Source organism: Ciconia boyciana, chromosome 13, assembly GCF_034638445.1.
Source record: "Ciconia boyciana chromosome 13, ASM3463844v1, whole genome shotgun sequence".
In the NCBI taxonomy this organism is placed as follows: Eukaryota; Metazoa; Chordata; class Aves; order Ciconiiformes; family Ciconiidae; genus Ciconia; species Ciconia boyciana.
This window is the reverse complement of record NC_132946.1, coordinates 3,895,320-3,913,571: the sequence shown is the minus strand read 5'-3', so window position 1 is coordinate 3,913,571 and position 18,252 is coordinate 3,895,320. Positions and strand designations below refer to the sequence as shown.

Below are 18,252 nucleotides of genomic sequence, written 5' to 3'. Positions count from 1 at the left end.
GAGTTCCAGGGCTCTTCACTTGCTAGAGCAGTGTAAATAATGGTTATTTCTGCTTAGTGTGTAAAGCATTAGGTCGGCTTTTAGTCACATGACAGATACATCTTAATTATCAGTGCTCTGGAAGAAATTTGGGGTTCTAATTCTGCAAACTCCCATGACCATGAGGTTCCAATCATGCAAACACTTCGTAGTTTACTAACTTTGTCTCAGACATATTCAAACTTGGAGAAACTTAGACCAGAGTTGTTATTTTCTTGTATGGACCAAGACTGCAATTCAAAAGTTAATATTCAGCCCAGTGAAATCACTAGCTGTGGGTTGTTTTTGTTTTATTTATTTATTGCAAGAGCAACAACAATCAAGCAGCAGAGAGTGGCAGAGATGGGCATTTGTACACAAAGGTTCAAAAAGCAAGATAAAAAAATTGAAGTAATCCTATATTTTTATCCCAAACTTTATTCAGCCAATATTCTTCAGTTGTCTAACCAAACGAGTAGTATTTTAAAGCTGATTATTTCTCATTTATCTGGTTTTCATGAAGCATTTTGCATTCATCTTTAACAAGGACTGCTACAAAGCAAATTTGAAGCCTAGTGCTAGGTATCATGACAGAAAAAGATGCTGTGCTGAGATTTGGGAGTAAAACACTACCCTGCTCTGTGAATTCTGCATGATATTCTTAGGAACTGATAAAGCATATGCTTGCGAAACATGTCATCTGCCATGATCCTTATAAATTTATGTGTATACTGCTTTGTCATAAAGAATAACAAGCACATGTTCAGAACATGAGGGGCCAAAGTAAAGCAGAAAAGTTTCCATTAATGTCTTGTTTTGATAAATGCCCCTTTTGATAAATGCCCTTTTAAATGGTTATTATAATGGTTATATCTGGCAGGTTTTTAATTCCTTTTTCTCATTTAAAATACACAATGGAAGTTGGTGGTAAAACTTCTTTATTTTTATTTCAAAACCAAAAGCAATGTTAAAGAGTAATCTATAGCTGTTCTTACAGTTGTTACATATGATTTACCTTTAGTAGTATATTAAATGCGTATACATTTCAACACAAGTTAATATGCTTAGCTATTGCACAGACGCAGGAGTAACTTCTGGGGTTTTTTAAGAGTTGCATTTAATTTGATTCCAAGCTTTTAAACTCAGTTTTTTGCCATTCTTATAATTACATTAGTGTATACGTTGATGTATTTTCAAGTTTTCGTTTTAGTCTTGTGCTGACCAATCTCTTACAAGAAGCTGCTGATTTCCCTAGTAGGAATTATGACCAGCTTTAAAAACAAAAATGTATAAAACTAAAACCGACTTTGTAAGACAGAAATGTTGAAGGGAACCTTAATTTGAGCACAACAATCTAGCAGCTTCTAGTTCTCAGCTGCATAATATACCTCCTCTCAGCATCTGTTACATATTGACAAGTGTGAGTAGGTGGTAATCTTTTTTTTTTTCCTCCTCTCCAACCAAATGTCATGGGAAATAATGTTGAGTGGGTAATGCCCTTCTGTTTTGTTGGGAACAAGCTTGCAGGATATTCTTTTGAGACCCTCTCATCACTGATCCTAATTGACTTGTATAATTGAAAAGGGAGTATTCGTTCTCTCCCATAGGTGGAAATGGCTGTCTATTAAAGGTGTCCAACAGGGATGTTACCTGTGGTCCAGTGGAAATCTCTAGACACTATTTCTCTGCTTCTGCCCCCTCGAAACAAAACAGGGAGAGATAATGTTTCAGATGGTGTGATTACAGGGATGTGGCAGTTGCATGTTGTTTCTTTGAAAAGAAAAAGTGGAGTTTCAAAAACAAGGATAAAATCCATTAAATTCTTTTTTAAAAATCCACATGTAGTCTTTAAAGCTTATAAGTGATCTTTTTCTAAAGGTGAAGAATGTCTTGTACAGTCTCCATACTGTATGCTCTATTCATTAGCTTAGTGTAATTGAGACCTTAAAAAGATCTGAAGTTCAGTAAGATTTAGCTGAAATTCCCATCAAGAAATGCCTGAGACTGGGTCTGATAACCCCCAACTTGAACCTTGTACATTCGAAATCTAATTTTAGAGCATTTTGTTCAAGAGCCATTTTAAGGAAACAATATGCTTTTCTTGACAATTCAAACAAAAGTTTCTAAAGCAGGCAGCTGAGTGAGAGCTTCTCTGAGGCATTTAGGATCTAATTAACTGAAGTGGCCCATTGCAGCTTAGTAGGTATCACCTATGTCTGCTTTTCCACACTTCATATTAGGTGGAACCTTTGTCAGTTTACATAGTATTTTCCAACAGACTTCTAAAAGCTTCATTGGAAAAAAAAAAAATCTCATTCCTTTCTGCTGCAAGAAGAGTTCAGCTGGAGCACCCTAGACACAAGAGAAGTGGTGGGGTTTTATCCTATGCTTTTAGTGTCTTCGGGTGTTTTTTTGACATGCTTGACTCGAAATTAATTATTTTTGAGTAATAGCTCTGACTTGAGGAGTCAGCATCTTAGTATTTAATTTCTGAAACTGAAATACTTCCTAGTAAGTTAAAGATGTAGTCCTGTTAGACTACAAAGATATGAGGAAATCTGGCAAAACTTGATTCTGTCTTAGCAGTTTCTGTTGTAGGAGATTGGAAGACATCTTAATATGTACTTTACAAAATAATTAGCTAGTGCTGTGAAATAGTTTGCATGTGCATCTCTGTTCACAAAGCAAAACCAACTGCATCTATCCTACCCAAGGAAATTAGCAGTACAGTCTTGGAAATCAAAGAAAAAGTGTATCACTCCTAGTTCACCTATGGGGAATGGGAGGAATATGCTTTAAAGCTGAGAACTGTGCCAAGAAATTTTTGGTTATTTAATGCTCTGGTTAGTCTAAGAAAGCTGAATTGGCCTAAACTCAGCACTCAAATCATAAAAATGAATTGCTGTGCTCCTGAGACCTGCAATGACAGTTTATAATGCCTAAAAGATGGGTATGCATTCATTGTGCCCCTTGGGAACTTAGAGGATTGCCCTGTCTCTGAAGAAGCTGGAGGAAGACACAGCACTTATCTTCCCACTTCAGATAAGGACATCTTTCATTTTCTCACTGGTGAAAACTTGAACGGAAGGTATATGTTTATGTTGAAAGGACAGGATGCAGACAGCAGGCCGGAGGTTAATGAGTCTTAACAAACCTCCTCCCTTCACTCTACTCTCAGAAGTTGACTGGGATAGAATTAAAAAGTAGCGTCTGCGGACGTTTGTCCTCTGTTCATTTAGGAAAGTAATGTGCTATGGAATACTCTGCCGAAGCAGAAATTAGTGCTTCTGTGGTAAAGAGCTGGCCATCTGTTTAGATATGAATGTTGCATGGTGGCCCCCTAAGTGAAGTTTAAGTGGTCTTTTTCATGAACCACTTTGGCAACTCCTTCATTTTAGGAACTGATCTTTACACCAGATAGTGCAAAGCAAATCTCTGTAAAGGGAGATAGGGCTATACCCTGAAAAAGGGGTTGGCTGACAGCTGATATGGCTTAAAGCTTCACCGCTACAGGAGTTAACTGCATTTAGTCACCCTCTGATTATATTTTGCTAGGAGTTCTCTTCTTGTTTCCTTGTTTTTCTTTAATGCACATTTTCAGCATTCCATATTGTCTATGTGAACTTGCAGTATGTTTATAAATTTGTATTATAAAGAGTTACACAGTCCAAGACAAACCACTGTTCCCTAAGAGGATTTTTGACTTCTGAGTTTGTGTTTGCGTTCCTGCAGGTGATGATAATGGGAAGAAGGCCAACAACCCCAACCACTGTAACTGCATCATAGACCAAATCTTCACAGGCGGACTGCAGTCTGATGTTACCTGTCAAGTCTGCCAGTAAGTAATTTTGTTTCTGATTCTGCACTCTGATTTGAAGCTGTACACCCTCCAGTGCAACAGTGTACTGAATCTTTTCTTTCTTGAATACCAAAAAAATACCAGCAAAATTCTAGCAAGACAAGAACTATTTAAATACAGCATCAACTAAATGCAATCAATTACTAGTTAACTGTCATATATTAAGACACGCCAAAAAAGCTACCTGGGAAGTACCACAGGCTTATGGGCATAAACTTTTTACTAGTCTGTAAAGGTTGTTCTTTTCCAAGTTCAGGAGGAAAAGACTTCCAAGATCTCTTTGGTTTTGAAAGTATGTAATTGCCACTACATTTGAAGAAAATACTGATATGCAGCCATATTTTCCTTCAGTTAGGAGCCTCATGTATCATCAGGAGAGGTTTCAAAGAGGCTGATACTAATGTAATCTCAAGTACCAGCAAGTGAATGTTTTACAAGAGTAAGGAAAAATGTATTTGTTGTTCCACTCTGTGTACTGGAGCAAGTTGACTTCTCTTTCAAGATGTTTGGTGTTGCCATAGCACAGAAGTTAGAATTCTTGTTTTTTGTTCTGTCTTGCATTCTTTATAATTATGCACGCTGTCCTGCAGATGGACTGCTGTGCTGTGCTTGTTTGAATCTGCTTTTATTCTCAAGCTTCCTGGAGAGATTTGCAGAAGACTTACTGTAAGGAAAACATATGAAATTTTGTTCTTTGCCTCGTAGAGCCACAGAATCCTTATATGATAATAAAAAGTTTGATATGTTATGACACAATATTAGCATTGATGAAACTTTAACAAAAGAAGTTTTCTTTTGAAAATTGACAACTTTTGCACGAATGAAGCTGGAGAAAAGGCAGAATATTGTAGGCTTAATGTGAGATCGCAGAGTGAAAGACACTAGTTTTTAGAGGAAGAGAGAACTCAAAAAATAAGCATAACGAGTACAAACAGAAAATGCTTCCAAACTAGAAGCTTAGACCCCTGAAGTTCTGGAGTTCTCTTAAAAATGTACATGCTGCAAGAAAAGATTTGAGTCAATACAAGTTAAAATTTTGAGCAGCTTTTTCCATAGTCTAGCTGTTGGCTTGTCTTCAGCTGTCTTGTAGAGAAATCTGATCAAGAACATACGCTACTTCGTGATGCAGTTATTCTTTGGCCTCTCAAATTCCAAATGCTGTAGGAGATGCTAATATGAATTGCAAAGCTTAATTCAGTGTAGTACTGTATAGCAAAAATATTTGGCGCTCTCTTTATCGAAGTAGCCTTAAGCACCATCTTCCATGTCTTGACCAGAGAACCATGCTTCTAAACTTCTAAACTTGGATTGCATGTAGCTATCGTAGATGTTAGCTGGTTTATACTGGTCAGTAATATGGCCAGTACCTCTATCTCTGAGTAACCCTGCTTGTTCACTTTGAGTCACAGGGCTTCAGTGAGTGGGAGAATATATTAAATGCACATATTTTGCATTTTGTACGTCACATACATTTTCTAAAACATATGGATTTTAAATATTCAGAAAAAATATCGGTTGTGGGAAAACACTCAGGAGTAACTATGTTTTCTGTCATCTTTGAGTGCCCTCTAGGGGTGATGTAGATCCCATAGTTCTTGAAAGTAAGTATCTGGTGTGTACCCTAAAGTGAGAGAGACTGTTAATTTTACTTCCTTTAAACAAGTATTAAACTGCTTTCTTTTTCACAGTGGCGTTTCCACAACGATAGACCCATTTTGGGACATCAGTTTGGATTTGCCAGGCTCCTCCACCCCGTTCTGGCCACTGAGTCCGGGGAGTGATGGCAGTGTCGTAAATGGGGAAAGCCATGTATCAGGCACCACCACTCTCACAGACTGCTTGCGAAGGTATGAAATGAGACAAATACAGTTCTGGCGGGGTAAAAAGAATTTGGCTTCATTCTGTTCTCCAGGTGGCACTGAACAATGGGAGTAAGCGATGCTTTGTCATGGCATTATCCCTAAACAGCATTTTTATACGTATTTTAGGTTTTTTGCATAAGAGAAAGTGAGAAGGCAAAGAAGGCTCAGAGCAACAGTAGGCCTAACAATAAGCAATCAAAACCAGTTGCCATATGATGCAAAAAGAAAATACATTTTATATTGGCTGCCACCTGGCAAAGTGGTTTTAAAGGATCGAAACCACTAGTGTCTGTCTCGGTGTTCTTGGTTGTGTCAGCTAAGTAAGCACATAAGAAGAGTTCACAATGCATTTAATATTTGTCTAAATTATAACACCAAGTATGAATCTGGTTTTGCTCTAAGCAGAGCTGAGGGTCAGCTACTGCCAGCTTAATTGCAGGGATGGCATTATGAATTAAAGGAATGGAGCTTTCAAAAAGAAAAGATAACTCTGAGCAGGAAACTTAGGCAACTTGGAAACAGGTAACTGGAGAGAATGTCATGGCTTCATATACAGTTAACTTAGATCTTTTAGGAGATCTGAAAGTCATTCTCTTGTGGCAAATGCAGATATTTGTCTGAGGAAGAGGTTACCTGTAGCCTGGGGCAAAGCTAATCCTCCTGAAATAAAAATTCATAGCCTCTGACATCTGATTTCTAACCTTCTTGATACTTTTAAGATCAATAATTTTAACAAAATGAGGGAATTAGTACAAATGAGAAATTGCTGATGCAGGAATGCATCAAGAGGCAAAACCGGTCAAATGTTGGTGATTTTCTTCAACATGGGCATTAGTAGAATCGGAGAGAGATGATGATGATAGGGAAGGAAAAACATCCATGTTCAAAGATACCCTGAAAGAGTATGGATTTTTGGAAAGAAGTTGAACTATAATGGATAAAGAGGATGGGTTTAGGTTTTTACCCAAAAATTAGCAAGCAGGTTGAATATTAGATTCAAACAAGGAAGGTGTGTAACTTCATGTCAACAGTGTGGCCGTGCAACTTGAACTTGGCTTGCAGAAGGAAGGATTGAGCAGGAATATGAGAAAAACCAGAAAGATATAGACACTCCTAACAACAATAACAACAAATTTATAAGCCTTTCTTCAGAGTTGAGAGAAGAAAAACAAAATCAAAAAACAAAACCAAAAACAGAGAATGGTGGTACATAGGCTAGGTAAAGGAAATCCTGTTAATCAAACAAGAGGGGAGACCAGGAGGGTGTGATGATCATTTAATGCTAGAGGCTGCGTTGGCCATAAACAGAATGAGGCAAGGTAGGGTTGGTAATGAGCTGATACCATGTTGCCCTCACGGGCTTAGTGTGTTCAACTACATTTCAAAATATTTCATCTCAAAAGTCCTAGTTGTAAATCAGCCTCTGGGGAGATGATTTATTTGCCCCGTGGAAGTCTCAACTTGGAGGAAAAGAGTTAGCAGTCTATCCTCCTAGCCTTTTCTGTGCTGACAGTTTCTGAAAAAGTGAGAGATATTTTGCTTTAGTGTGTTGTGAGAACGTAGAGGTAGTATATTTTCTCTAAGCAGTTCCCTGTTCTGTAATGGTCTCTTCCTATAGCTCCCTTGAGCAGTTCTGTCTGAAAATTTTGAAGGAGATTTTTCTAGTTGTCAACACTTGGGTTTTCTTGGAAGATATCTGTATTTTGAAAAGAACTTTGTGTTTACAGCCCTTTCCATCTCAGAGCTTTGATCCCAGCCCTGGAGTGCTACAAGCTAGAAGGGTGTCCTGCAGACTAGCATGCAGCTGAGCACAGAAGTCGTGTCCTCTTGCTTCAGAACTTCCATATCAACGTTTTTGGTTTTGAAAACAAAAGATCTTTGTTTTCTGTGTGAAAATTAGCTGTGCTGTTGTAGGAGATGAACCAACATTTAGCTCATTTCTCAGACACTGATGCATTTCAGTGCAGTGTTCCCAAGTAGAGCAATGATAAATGTCAGATTTGGATATCTGAACCATAGCACTTTACATTATTCTAAGTGTTGGGTTTTTTCAAAATGACACTTAAAAGCCATGAACTCTGTCTCTTGTGGTGCCAGTGACCCACAAGTAAAAAGTGTTTTCAGCATGTGTGGAAAACAGTCTGATCATTTTGTGCATTCCTTTGCTTTTTAATATTTTTTCAGGTTTACAAGGCCAGAACATCTAGGAAGCAGTGCCAAAATCAAATGTAGTGGTTGCCATAGCTACCAGGAATCTACCAAACAACTCACTATGAAGAAGTTACCCATTGTGGCCTGTTTTCATCTCAAAGTAAGTTCACAGGGGGCAGACAGAGCAGAGGACGTATATTCCTTTCTGAGCAGATGAGCTAAATTCCTGGACATATATTCTGGCTTTCACTAACTAATCATTTATGATATAAATTAATATAAAGAACAGCTTGCATGCCCAGCTAGATTGTCTATTAAGGTAGTATTACATTATAGATAATGTAGCTTTGCAGGATGTCTGTGGGAACCTAACTAATCAGAATCTAGAAACAAAATGGAAGGCTAGGACAATACCTGCACCAGTGTAGAAACCCATCTCCAATAACACCTACTCATCCTGCATGGTGAAATTTTTACCCTACACTTCTACTGGAAGAATGCCACAGAGGAACTCTGTTGAAGCAAAAGCAAGAAAGAGTTATCGGTTGCAATGGAGAAGGCTTCTTGTATCTTCCCAACTGTGATGTAGTTTTCAACATTTCCAATCCAGGTTGTCAGATGCAATGATGGAAGATCATGTCATAGTTGGTGCCCTCAGATAGTTTAGTCCTGTACAATTCATGTTGTAAATACAAAGAGTGTGACTGTGGTGCAAAGTAGGCAGCTGTCGCCGAAGATGAAGGTCATTCTGTGTGAAGAGGCAAAGGGTCCTTGGAAAGTGATGCCACAGGCCTTTGTAGAAGCAGCCACCATAGTAATTTAACTGCATCTTTGATCTGCTTGAGCTTTTTAGATGCAGACCTCTAAGGTCTTGAGTGTCTCCTGGAATAGAATGACAAAGTCCTCTCATTGCTAGGCAGCAACTCATGATCACTGGCCTCAGCTCTTACTATGACCAGTGTTGCAAGAAACTGCTTATCTGATGATGATACTAATGTCATATAAGCTACATAAAGAAAAGCAGCATTTTACCTCCCACCATGGTGACTGGAAACAGATTTTAAAACAGCAGCCTATATCCTGTGTACAAATGAAGGCTTGTATCGCTTCTCTTTCCAGCTGGGGAATGGTGAATTGAAAGAACACATGCCCCAGCCTTTTGCTCCAGACACTTTGTTAAGTTGTTCAATTCTTACATGGTTTCTAGGCTTTGAACTTTGGTAAAACACCTGGGTAACTTTAATAGTGTTGGAATTAGACCTTTATCTTGTAGTTGTCAAAGCAAAGTGCATGCTGAACTTTGTTGTAGCATGCAGGCTGTTTTTCTGGTTTATTTTCCAGTAGCCCTCTAAGCTAGGTCAGTACGTTCATACTGGAAAAATCTAATAATCTGTGTAACTATAGTGTCATGGTCTCACTGAGCAAGGCACGGACTGTATTCAAGAAATGACTGTAGTTTGGAATTGTTAAATTACATAGCAACTCTGTATCCAGCGTAGCAGTGATTTAAAATTTATTTTCAAAATCTGGCTTGTACAGAAGCTTGTTACTGAAATGCAGAGGTCTTGACATGAAAACAGAATGCCATAGGAAGGTCTGTATTTGTGAGAAAAGATTGATTCTGCTTTCTACTGGAAAAAGGTGTTACAGGTGGAAAGAATTCCCTCTTCTGTAATTTACAGGTCTTTTCAGACTGTTCAGGACAATCATGCCTTCAGATGTTCACCCCCATATACCAGCAGTTCTTCAGTTGCATCTTGAGTATTAACCAAGCTGATATGCAATGTTATACGCCACAGATATTAGCCTGACTGGAATAGATAGTAGCACAGTTCCTTTGTTCTTCTTTGGCTGTTTGTGGTCTTCCTGAAGAGCATTCTTGCCTGACTGACTTGAGGTTTCAGGAGTGCTTAGCTGGCTGCTTGGCTTTTGGGGGGAGTTTAGGGGGTGTTGGGCTCTTGGTTTTGTTTTTATTTTATTACTGCAGAGTAGTTGGCAAGATACACCTAGGTGATTCTGCTCTTTGGGCAAGGCAATGTGAATATGCTCAACCCCTTTCCTACACTCAGTTCAGTATTTGTGTTATCCAGAATGACTGAAGATTTTTTTGAAAACAAATTCTTCTCCTAAGTGATTGTGTTGTCCTGTCCATGCAAAATGCAAATTTCATTTCATGTGTTAAAGCAAAAAAGAAACACAAAAGATAAGAATTACGGAAGTCTCAGTTTTTCACGTCTGGATCTGTTGCTAGGGAATTGTTATGGCACCACAACTGGAAAATAATTAACTTGAAGTGTAAATAGAGCAGAATTTCTGAGAAATGGGGAGAAAAGCTGCCTTTAAATAGAAGCTCATTCATCTCTTTCTGGTATTTGTTCCTGTTTCCATTTAATGTTCAATTGAGAAGATGAGGAGAGGATGGGTGGGTATTGCAGGCTCCTTTTGGCGGAGGGACACGGCTTTTTTATTATCATATTCCATTTTTGCTTTAATTTTAATTGGTATTCCTGTGTAGGTTTGAATCCTGTCACTTGAGATGATTGGATGGGTGGATTAAGTGTGTGAATCTGATGGCAAGCTCCCATTGTCACCAGTTTTGTGTGCTAGTGTAGGCAGCAGCCGTATATTTGAATAGTGCGTAGTACAAATGAACACTGGTTTGGTTAACGGCTGTGTGTGCTCGTCTCTGTTTAATATATTTTTTTCTTAATGTCAGTTTGGAATAAGTTTGTATGTATAGATGTTAAGGTAAACAATCTAATTAATACTGTATTTTTCCCCCACCAATTGTGGTTTATTTTCCTGGTAGAAATGTGTTAGCATTTACATGGGGGTTCCCAGCTCAGATAGTTGGTAGAAAAAAATCTGGGGATGTCCCTGGATACTGACTGCTGATATGCTTTCATGTTATTGTTCATAAGCTTAGGACATTTATAAAAGACAGAAAACAGCCTTTCTCTAAAGAAAAACAAAATTCTTCCACTTTGTCTCCAGCGGTTTGAACACTCAGCCAAACTGAGGCGAAAGATCACTACGTATGTCTCATTTCCGCTGGAGCTGGACATGACACCATTCATGGCTTCCAGGTGTGTACCAAGTTCAAAATCCCCCAAAGACCTGGACAGAACTGTTTACCAGTTCATACATGTGCATCATGAAACATGGAACATCCTTGAATCAAGGTTATAGAACAGTATGTATAATGATACTTCTGCTGTAAGCTTCTCCTTGAAATGTGCATCTTTTCTAAACTAGGTTTTAGATAAACTATTGAGGTTTGTGTGCCAGAAAAGGCTTTATATTTAAACATGAATTTTTTTAAATTAATGTGTGTTATGTTTCTGGTTGCATGTTAAATTTATAGACTCAGATCATTGTGCCTTCAGACCTCTGCTTTGGTCCCATCACCTGAGTGCCCACCCACCAGTCATCTCGTGTAATGAGGCAGACTAGACATAACCTAATGCCTAACCTAGTATTTCTGAAGTTATAAAAATCCTTCCTCTTTATTCCTGCACACATGCAAATCTGGGATTTTTTGTTTTGTACCTTCAACTTCTGTTTAGAGAATGCTGCAAGAAGAAAAAACATAGTCCAGATTAAAATAGGTATTTCTAATTGGTATTTAAACAGAAACAGTAAGACTTCTCCCACCTCCCAAGTTTGTGAAAGACATGACATGTATATAAATATACCTTTATGAAAGGAATTTAACCAGCTCATTTAACGAGTATTTGTCAGGTATTCCATTCAAATATACAAGAGGATATTCAGATTTAATTTATATCTGAAGCAATGCAGAAAGCCCCAAAACTTGGCATCTCTTAACACAGGGGCTCTATTTGATGCTAAAATTTTACTAGCAATTTAAAGCTTTGCCTGCCCCCCCCCTACCTAAGAAAAGTAGATGCTTCTGCCAGGAGAGAAAGGAGAGCCCTGAAGCTCTGTTAAATAGTGTTATATTAAGAATATATGGTTTATTCCAGTATATTCTGGAGATTTTGAGACTTCCCTGTTCCTCTGTGGTGAATTCTCCCTGGATAGAACAGGCTCTGCTGATGAAAGGTATCAAGCATAATGGAATATAGATGGGATAATCAGCAGGCATAACTCAGTAATCTGAATTTCATCGGCTATGAAATCAACAGCATAATCTTATTGCTGCTGTCAAAACACAAAATGAATTTACAAGTCAGAGCCAGGATGATTGACCCATCACAGGATAAAGGATTGATGTAATTAGATATTTTTCCAGGTTTAAAATACAAATCTTTTCTTAACCTGTTTTTAAGCTTTCTGGATAGGACATTTGACGTAAACAGATCTGTATTTGCAGCACTGAAGCCTTGACTGGGAGGAGAAATGGTGTTTCTTATGTAGCATTGCTGTGAGAACAAATAAAGCATCTTTAGCATCCTAATCAGCAGCCCTTCTCTGCTGCTAAGCAGCATTGTGCTTTTGAATAAGGACCTGGATTCGGCAAACAGGCTGTGTCATGTAAAACCTATTTCCTCGGTTTGGGAAGCCACTGCTTTAAGTGACTGGTTTTTTGTGTGTGTGTGTGTTGCAGTAAAGAGAGCAGAATGAACGGGCAATACCAGCAGCCGACGGATAGTCTAAACAATGATAATAAGTAAGTGGTACATTCCATGACTCCTATTGTGAAAGGTAGTTGGCTTCTAGAAGGAGATATACAGTCTGCTGTATATCCTGCAGTGCGAAGTGCATTACCATATTTGACAGCACAGTAAGTCTGAACTGTTGCAAAATAAAGCTTCATTCACTACAATTGCCTACCCTTTCATGGTTTTGTGGCAGCTGACTTTCAGATCTGAAGGTGATAACCCCAGCAATTGGTCTATGAGCAAAATTAAAAGCTGTGGTTACACTATTAAAAGGGATGGGTGTTTTCTTTAAATAATCCTATTTCTGTTGCATTAGCAAAGGGAGTTCCAGAGGACCGAAAGAAAGTTTATAGAACACTGACACTCCAAGTCCCAAGTAGATGACCCCAGTAATTCTGGGGTCTCTTGGGTCAGGTATTGATTCCAGTCAGAATAAATGACGGGCTGGATGGGACTTGCTCAAGAATATAAAGAGAGTGTAATTTAAACCAATATCCATAGCTTTATGGGAATAAAGATGAATACACAAACCTTACCTTTTCTTTAAGAAGGTTACAAGTTTGATTGCTACAGTCATGTGCTGATGTTGTGTATTTAAATTCTTCAAGGCACTTCATTTGGCACTAAAAGTTTCATTAAGAAACTGGAATCACACAACAGATAGATTTAAAAACTAGCTAACTAGGTCTTAGTGCAGATGTCATACAAGCAGATTACCAGGCAGGTGTTACGTGTGGTCCTATAGCAATTGGTATGGTGTTTAATAGTGTTAGCAAAGATCTGAAAGAAAACGCAACTGATCACTTTTGAGGTTTGCGCATGACTTAAGTTGGAGAAGTTGTTAACAATGAAGAGGATTAGGTAATGAGAGCAGAGGCATCTGGGCTGCTTAGTAAGCCGGATGCCAGTAAACAGCTGGGGCAATCTTAGAATCCTCCATCCGGGACTAAAGAGTGGTGTCCATCCTAGTTGGATTAAAGGACTCCACTAGGAAGAGGGTGACTTTACAAATCAGTGGCTCTGTAGACAGTCAACTGAATAGGTGCCTTGTTGCGGCACCGCTGTGTCAAAAGAGCTCTGTGAATTTTGAACATAAGTGGAACAATATCAAGTGAGATTAGAGAGATTATTTTACCGTTGTGCAGCTGTGATTGTATCCAGTTTGAGGATAGCATTTTAAGAGAGAGTTAAAGAGAGTAGAGAACATCTGAAAGAGCTGCAAGTATATTTAAGACTGGAAACAAAATCTTACCTTAGAACAAAAGAGCCAAGGACTTCAGTCTTCTCCTTTTTAAGAAAAGAAAAGGAAAAAAAAGTTAAGAGCAACTTGATCAGTCTGTCAGTATCTATCTTTGGAACAGAGATGTGTCTGCTAGTTTTCAGACTGGTAGACAAATGCACAGCAGCACCTGAAAGCTGGAAGTTGAGGCTGAATATATTCAGTATTTCAAAATGGGTACAGACTTTCCAGATTAAGCACCCCTAATTAGTACAGCAATTCATCACTAGAAATATTCAACATTAGTTATATTTAAGATTACCTCCTTCCCCATCCCCATACCTCACATGCATTTGTCTGGTTCGTTAGAGTAGCTAATTCAGGCCAATAGAAGGTCAGACTAGATAATCAGTGGTCCTCTTCAGGAATGCATCAATATTGATCTGTTCTAGAAGAAAAATATTTGGAAGCCAGTATTGGTAGAGCTGACAGCTGTCATCAGACTGGAGTGTTGCAGTAATAGCAAGACAGAAAAAGAGAAATGTGGTTCTTTTCCCTGGGCAAGGATGCCCTCTTCCCAGTTAACATTAAGAGCTGGTGTTTTATTGATGGATCAGATCCTTTACTATTTCTGTATGTTTATGAACAGAAGCTTCTGCCTGTCTGAAATGTCAGTTGTTTTTCCCCTTTTGATCCACTTATTCATTAACTCTTTTCTGTACCAGGTATTCCTTGTTTGCAGTAGTTAATCACCAGGGAACCTTGGAGAGTGGGCACTATACCAGCTTCATCCGGCAGCACAAGGACCAGTGGTTCAAGTGTGATGATGCCATTATCACCAAGGCTAGCATTAAGGATGTGCTAGACAGTGAAGGGTGAGTTGTGAACTGGAAAGGGGAAAGGAAGGGAAACTTTGACCTTTGTTGGGTTTTCCTTGCTTTCAGTTAAGATCCTTTCATCATAGAGAAGACTTAATTTCTCTCTTTGAATATCTAATGTCTCTGTGTATGTTATCAGTTGCTTTATAATCCTGGGTTTGTTGAAGGAAGAAGAGGGGAAGGACAAAGGACATCAGCTGACTCTGCAGTGTCTGTAACTGGTGCTCATGTCCAAACTCTTGCTTGCTAATGGAAGGGACTCTGAAAACCAAAGTGACACGATCATCCAGTGTAGGAGCAGTATTTACCTCCATGACACAATCCAGTCTTTGTCTGCAGAACCTTTGGATTACTATGAGTGTAAAAGATTTGAAGAAAAGCCATTAAGAAAATACTGTGAACCAGAGTGGCGAGGCTATATGGGAGGCAGGTATAGAACATGAGCTGTTTCTTAGCTCACAGCTTTAAATTGATTTCAGATTGACATTATGGTTTCAGATATTTGCATTAGACAAGTATTGGGAGTGCAGAGCAGTAGTTTGCAAGGGGAGCATCTTGGTGTTCCTCATTTGAGGGAAGCATTGGGGACTGGTACATGTTTCAAGAATAAGGTAACTTAAAATCTGAAGTCTTCATTTTGCATTTTCCACTATGGACTTGGTACTGGAAAGATAAGCCTTTATTGTTCTTGTTTTAATTATTCCTGACATTTCCATGGATTGCTGCAGGTACAGTTGTTCATTTTGTAATTTTTTTTAACAGATTTTCCCATGTTTTCATTTTTTGAACTTCAACCGGGAAGTAAAAAAAAATCCATCCTGTAATATCTGAATTTTAGTGTTAAATGATTTGACAAGGTAACTTCTGCTTGAGGTCAGCAGGAAAATGAGTTTGTTTTTCTTCAATAACAAGTGGCCAGCTCTGGTCCTCAGATGGGGTATGTCTGTGGAAGAAACTGCCACAGGCAAGGAAGAGAGGATACACGACACAACTGCTGCCCATCCGTCTCATTAAAGGCTGGTTTGAGCTCTGATCCATTTTCCCTGGTTCAGATAAAAACTGACACTAAGTAGATCTGCATTGTATAAGGGAAGCTCCATAGGGCGTGAGATGGAATGATAATAATTGGAAAGTCTCAAAAGTGCTTTGAAGCATTTTGAGAGAGTCATGCAGTGACCCTGTCAGTGTGTGGTGTGTAAAGAGTATGAAGAGATGAGTCCACTTCCCTCTGACATGTAACTGCTTGAGGGCCAAGCTCTGTTATGTAGCAGTATGCATAAAGTAATTAGGGACAGGAAGAATTTCATCCTATTAAAACACCAGATTTGAGTACAGATTGAGACATTAGATGTTTCAGTTGGATTTGATTGGGACACGTGAATTTTCACCCACATGCTTAGTTCTTCATTTTGCTTCTGTAACAGTAAATGGCAGACAGTTTGCAATAATCCTAAGTGTCTGATGTTTTACTAATGGGACTCTAAAGCAACATTTGCATCTTAAAGCATCTCAGTTGTATTTTGTGTCATGATAGTGTTAAATGGATGCTGCCTGTCTGGGCACCGACATGGTCCAGTCTTCCCGAGCTTTCAGGTTCTAAATAGATTGTACAACAAGAGCGTTTGACTGTTTTGATGTACAACTGTTCAGTTTCTGAGTTGCTGGTTAAATTAGTTCAGCTGGCTTCCCTCCTTCTCATCCATGGTTACTGTAGGGTACTGGCAGGTCCCTGGAATCACTTCAAATTGAAAAGAAAAACAAAATTAATAGTCCTCATTTTTTATCATCGCATCAATGGAAATACTAATCTGCTCTGATGCATAGCACAAAGCTAAAACTGTACCTCCGCTTTCTTGCAGATATTTGCTGTTCTATCACAAACAGTTCCTGGAGTATGAATAGCCTTATCCAGCAGCTTGTCAGATATAAACAAGGAAGAAAATAAGCAAGCCTTCTGAATCGACACACAAACCTACCTGAAACGAAGAGACCCATTAAAAAACAACTAGCACTGAGCTGTAACAGGACCTACTTGACACTGAATCAAAGCCTGGCGGAGTAAGAAATGAACAATGTCCACCGTGTATGCAGTCCCGCAAGGACAGAAAGGGGGAAAAAAAGAGGCTACAGTCAGTCACTTAACAGAGGAAATATAAAATGAAAGGAATGCTCTGGGTGGGGGAAATGGGAGCAGAGGAGTCCGGGCACTGGTACATCTCCTATGTTCCTCCAAAATGTGTGTGGGAAGGCAAGGGGTTATACCCTCATCTCCATAAAGTATCTTCTCCATTTGGTGCTTCAGCTCCAACGACCAATCATATAACAGTTAAAATTAAAAATCCAAGCCCATTTTTTATGCATATGGGTCTGAAAGCAGTAGAGTGGAGGAGGAGGGGATGACACAACTAAAGGACTTTGCAAGTATCTTTTTATTTGTGAATTTTAGTTATTAAATAAATACAGTATGAAACTATTAGGCTCTTTTTTTTCAACAACCATAAAAGAAATCCTGGATTGTGGAACTGAAGCTACAGTACTAAGACAGGTTTTCAGGCATGCCTGCTTGCACAGGTAATGTTTAATGCCATCGGACTGCTCATCAAAAGCATCAGCACAGATTATTTTCTGTTTGAGCCCTTTTTTGTTTTGTTTTCTATAAATAGCTATTTTCTTAATTTTTTCCTTTTATTCCCTTTTTTCACGAGAATGAAATTCATAAATGCAACCATCAGTAAAAATGAATGAATTGGCGTGTTTATACTGTAAGAGTGGTCTTGGTTCTTTTTTTAAAACCTTGTGAATAAGTTTGAACTTCTCAAAATTGCTTGTTTTGTTGTTGCTGGTTTTGGTTCGTTGTTTTTGGTTTTTTTTTTTTTCCCTTGCTGCCTTCCAAAGACTTATATATGACACTTGAAAGAACCTCAGTATTGAAAAATGTACCATCTGTTAGAAACGGTTGCTGCTGGGGGCAGCATTGAGCGATAGATCTGCTGCTACTGAGCACTTCTGCAGTGCACTCCGTTTTTAAGTAAACAACACATTTTCCCTGGTATGTGCTAGGCTGGTATTGGTTCCTTGTATCCTCCCACATGTATTAACTCCTCATGTACTCTTCTCCTCCTTGCAGAATCACAGCCGCCGTATCAGTGTCCTTAGCTTGCAGCACTTGGTGCACCAGCTTGCTCGTGCTTTGTCACAAACGCAGTTTTGCTCCTTTTCTCCCCCTCCACCGCTGCCTTTTAAAAGCAGCTCGTTGGCTTGTCGAGATGCCAGCAAGTAACCGCTGGTGTGCTGTATCTTGCTCTCAGGAGGCTGGGCTGTGGATTGAATTGCAGCCTGTGAGAGAAACCATTCTGAACATAGAGTTTAAATGAGCAAAACCAGCTTTGTTCTCCCTTCTTTATGGAACCTATAGGGAGCTACGTGTAAGCGTTAGGCACTGTATAAATTGGTGTAAGGGCCACACCAAAAAGGTCATTAAGCTCTGCATATGTATCCAGACAGCCATTCTTCCACTTCAGCAGTGTGGTTAAAAACATCGATGGCTCTAACCTTTTAGATTCTGTGCTCTAGAAATGAGTTACAGGTGTCTCACCTGCCCGAGGCAGAGGTGGAAAGCGATCTGATGAACAGAAGAAAT

General features: G+C 38.9%; 1 protein-coding gene across 8 annotated transcripts in view; it reads left to right on the top strand.

The window, feature by feature from the left end:
* The window catches only part of USP22 (ubiquitin specific peptidase 22), a 111,768-nt gene extending 94,378 nt beyond the window's left edge, over positions 1-17,390 (top strand). For 7 of the 8 annotated variants that reach the window (XM_072878585.1, XM_072878579.1, XM_072878584.1 and 4 more), the window contains 7 exons: positions 3,751-3,856; positions 5,566-5,724; positions 7,924-8,050; positions 10,885-10,976; positions 12,461-12,523; positions 14,460-14,609; positions 16,472-17,383. In XM_072878585.1, the coding sequence (XP_072734686.1) occupies positions 3,751-3,856; positions 5,566-5,724; positions 7,924-8,050; positions 10,885-10,976; positions 12,461-12,523; positions 14,460-14,609; positions 16,472-16,514 (740 nt within the window). In that variant the 3' untranslated portion in view covers positions 16,515-17,383. Of the gene's footprint in view, positions 1-3,750; positions 3,857-5,565; positions 5,725-7,923; positions 8,051-10,884; positions 10,977-12,460; positions 12,524-14,459; positions 14,610-16,471 lie in introns of all 8 variants that reach the window. The other variant, XM_072878581.1, reaches the window with a different exon arrangement.
* Positions 17,391-18,252: the final 862 nt, after the last annotated feature.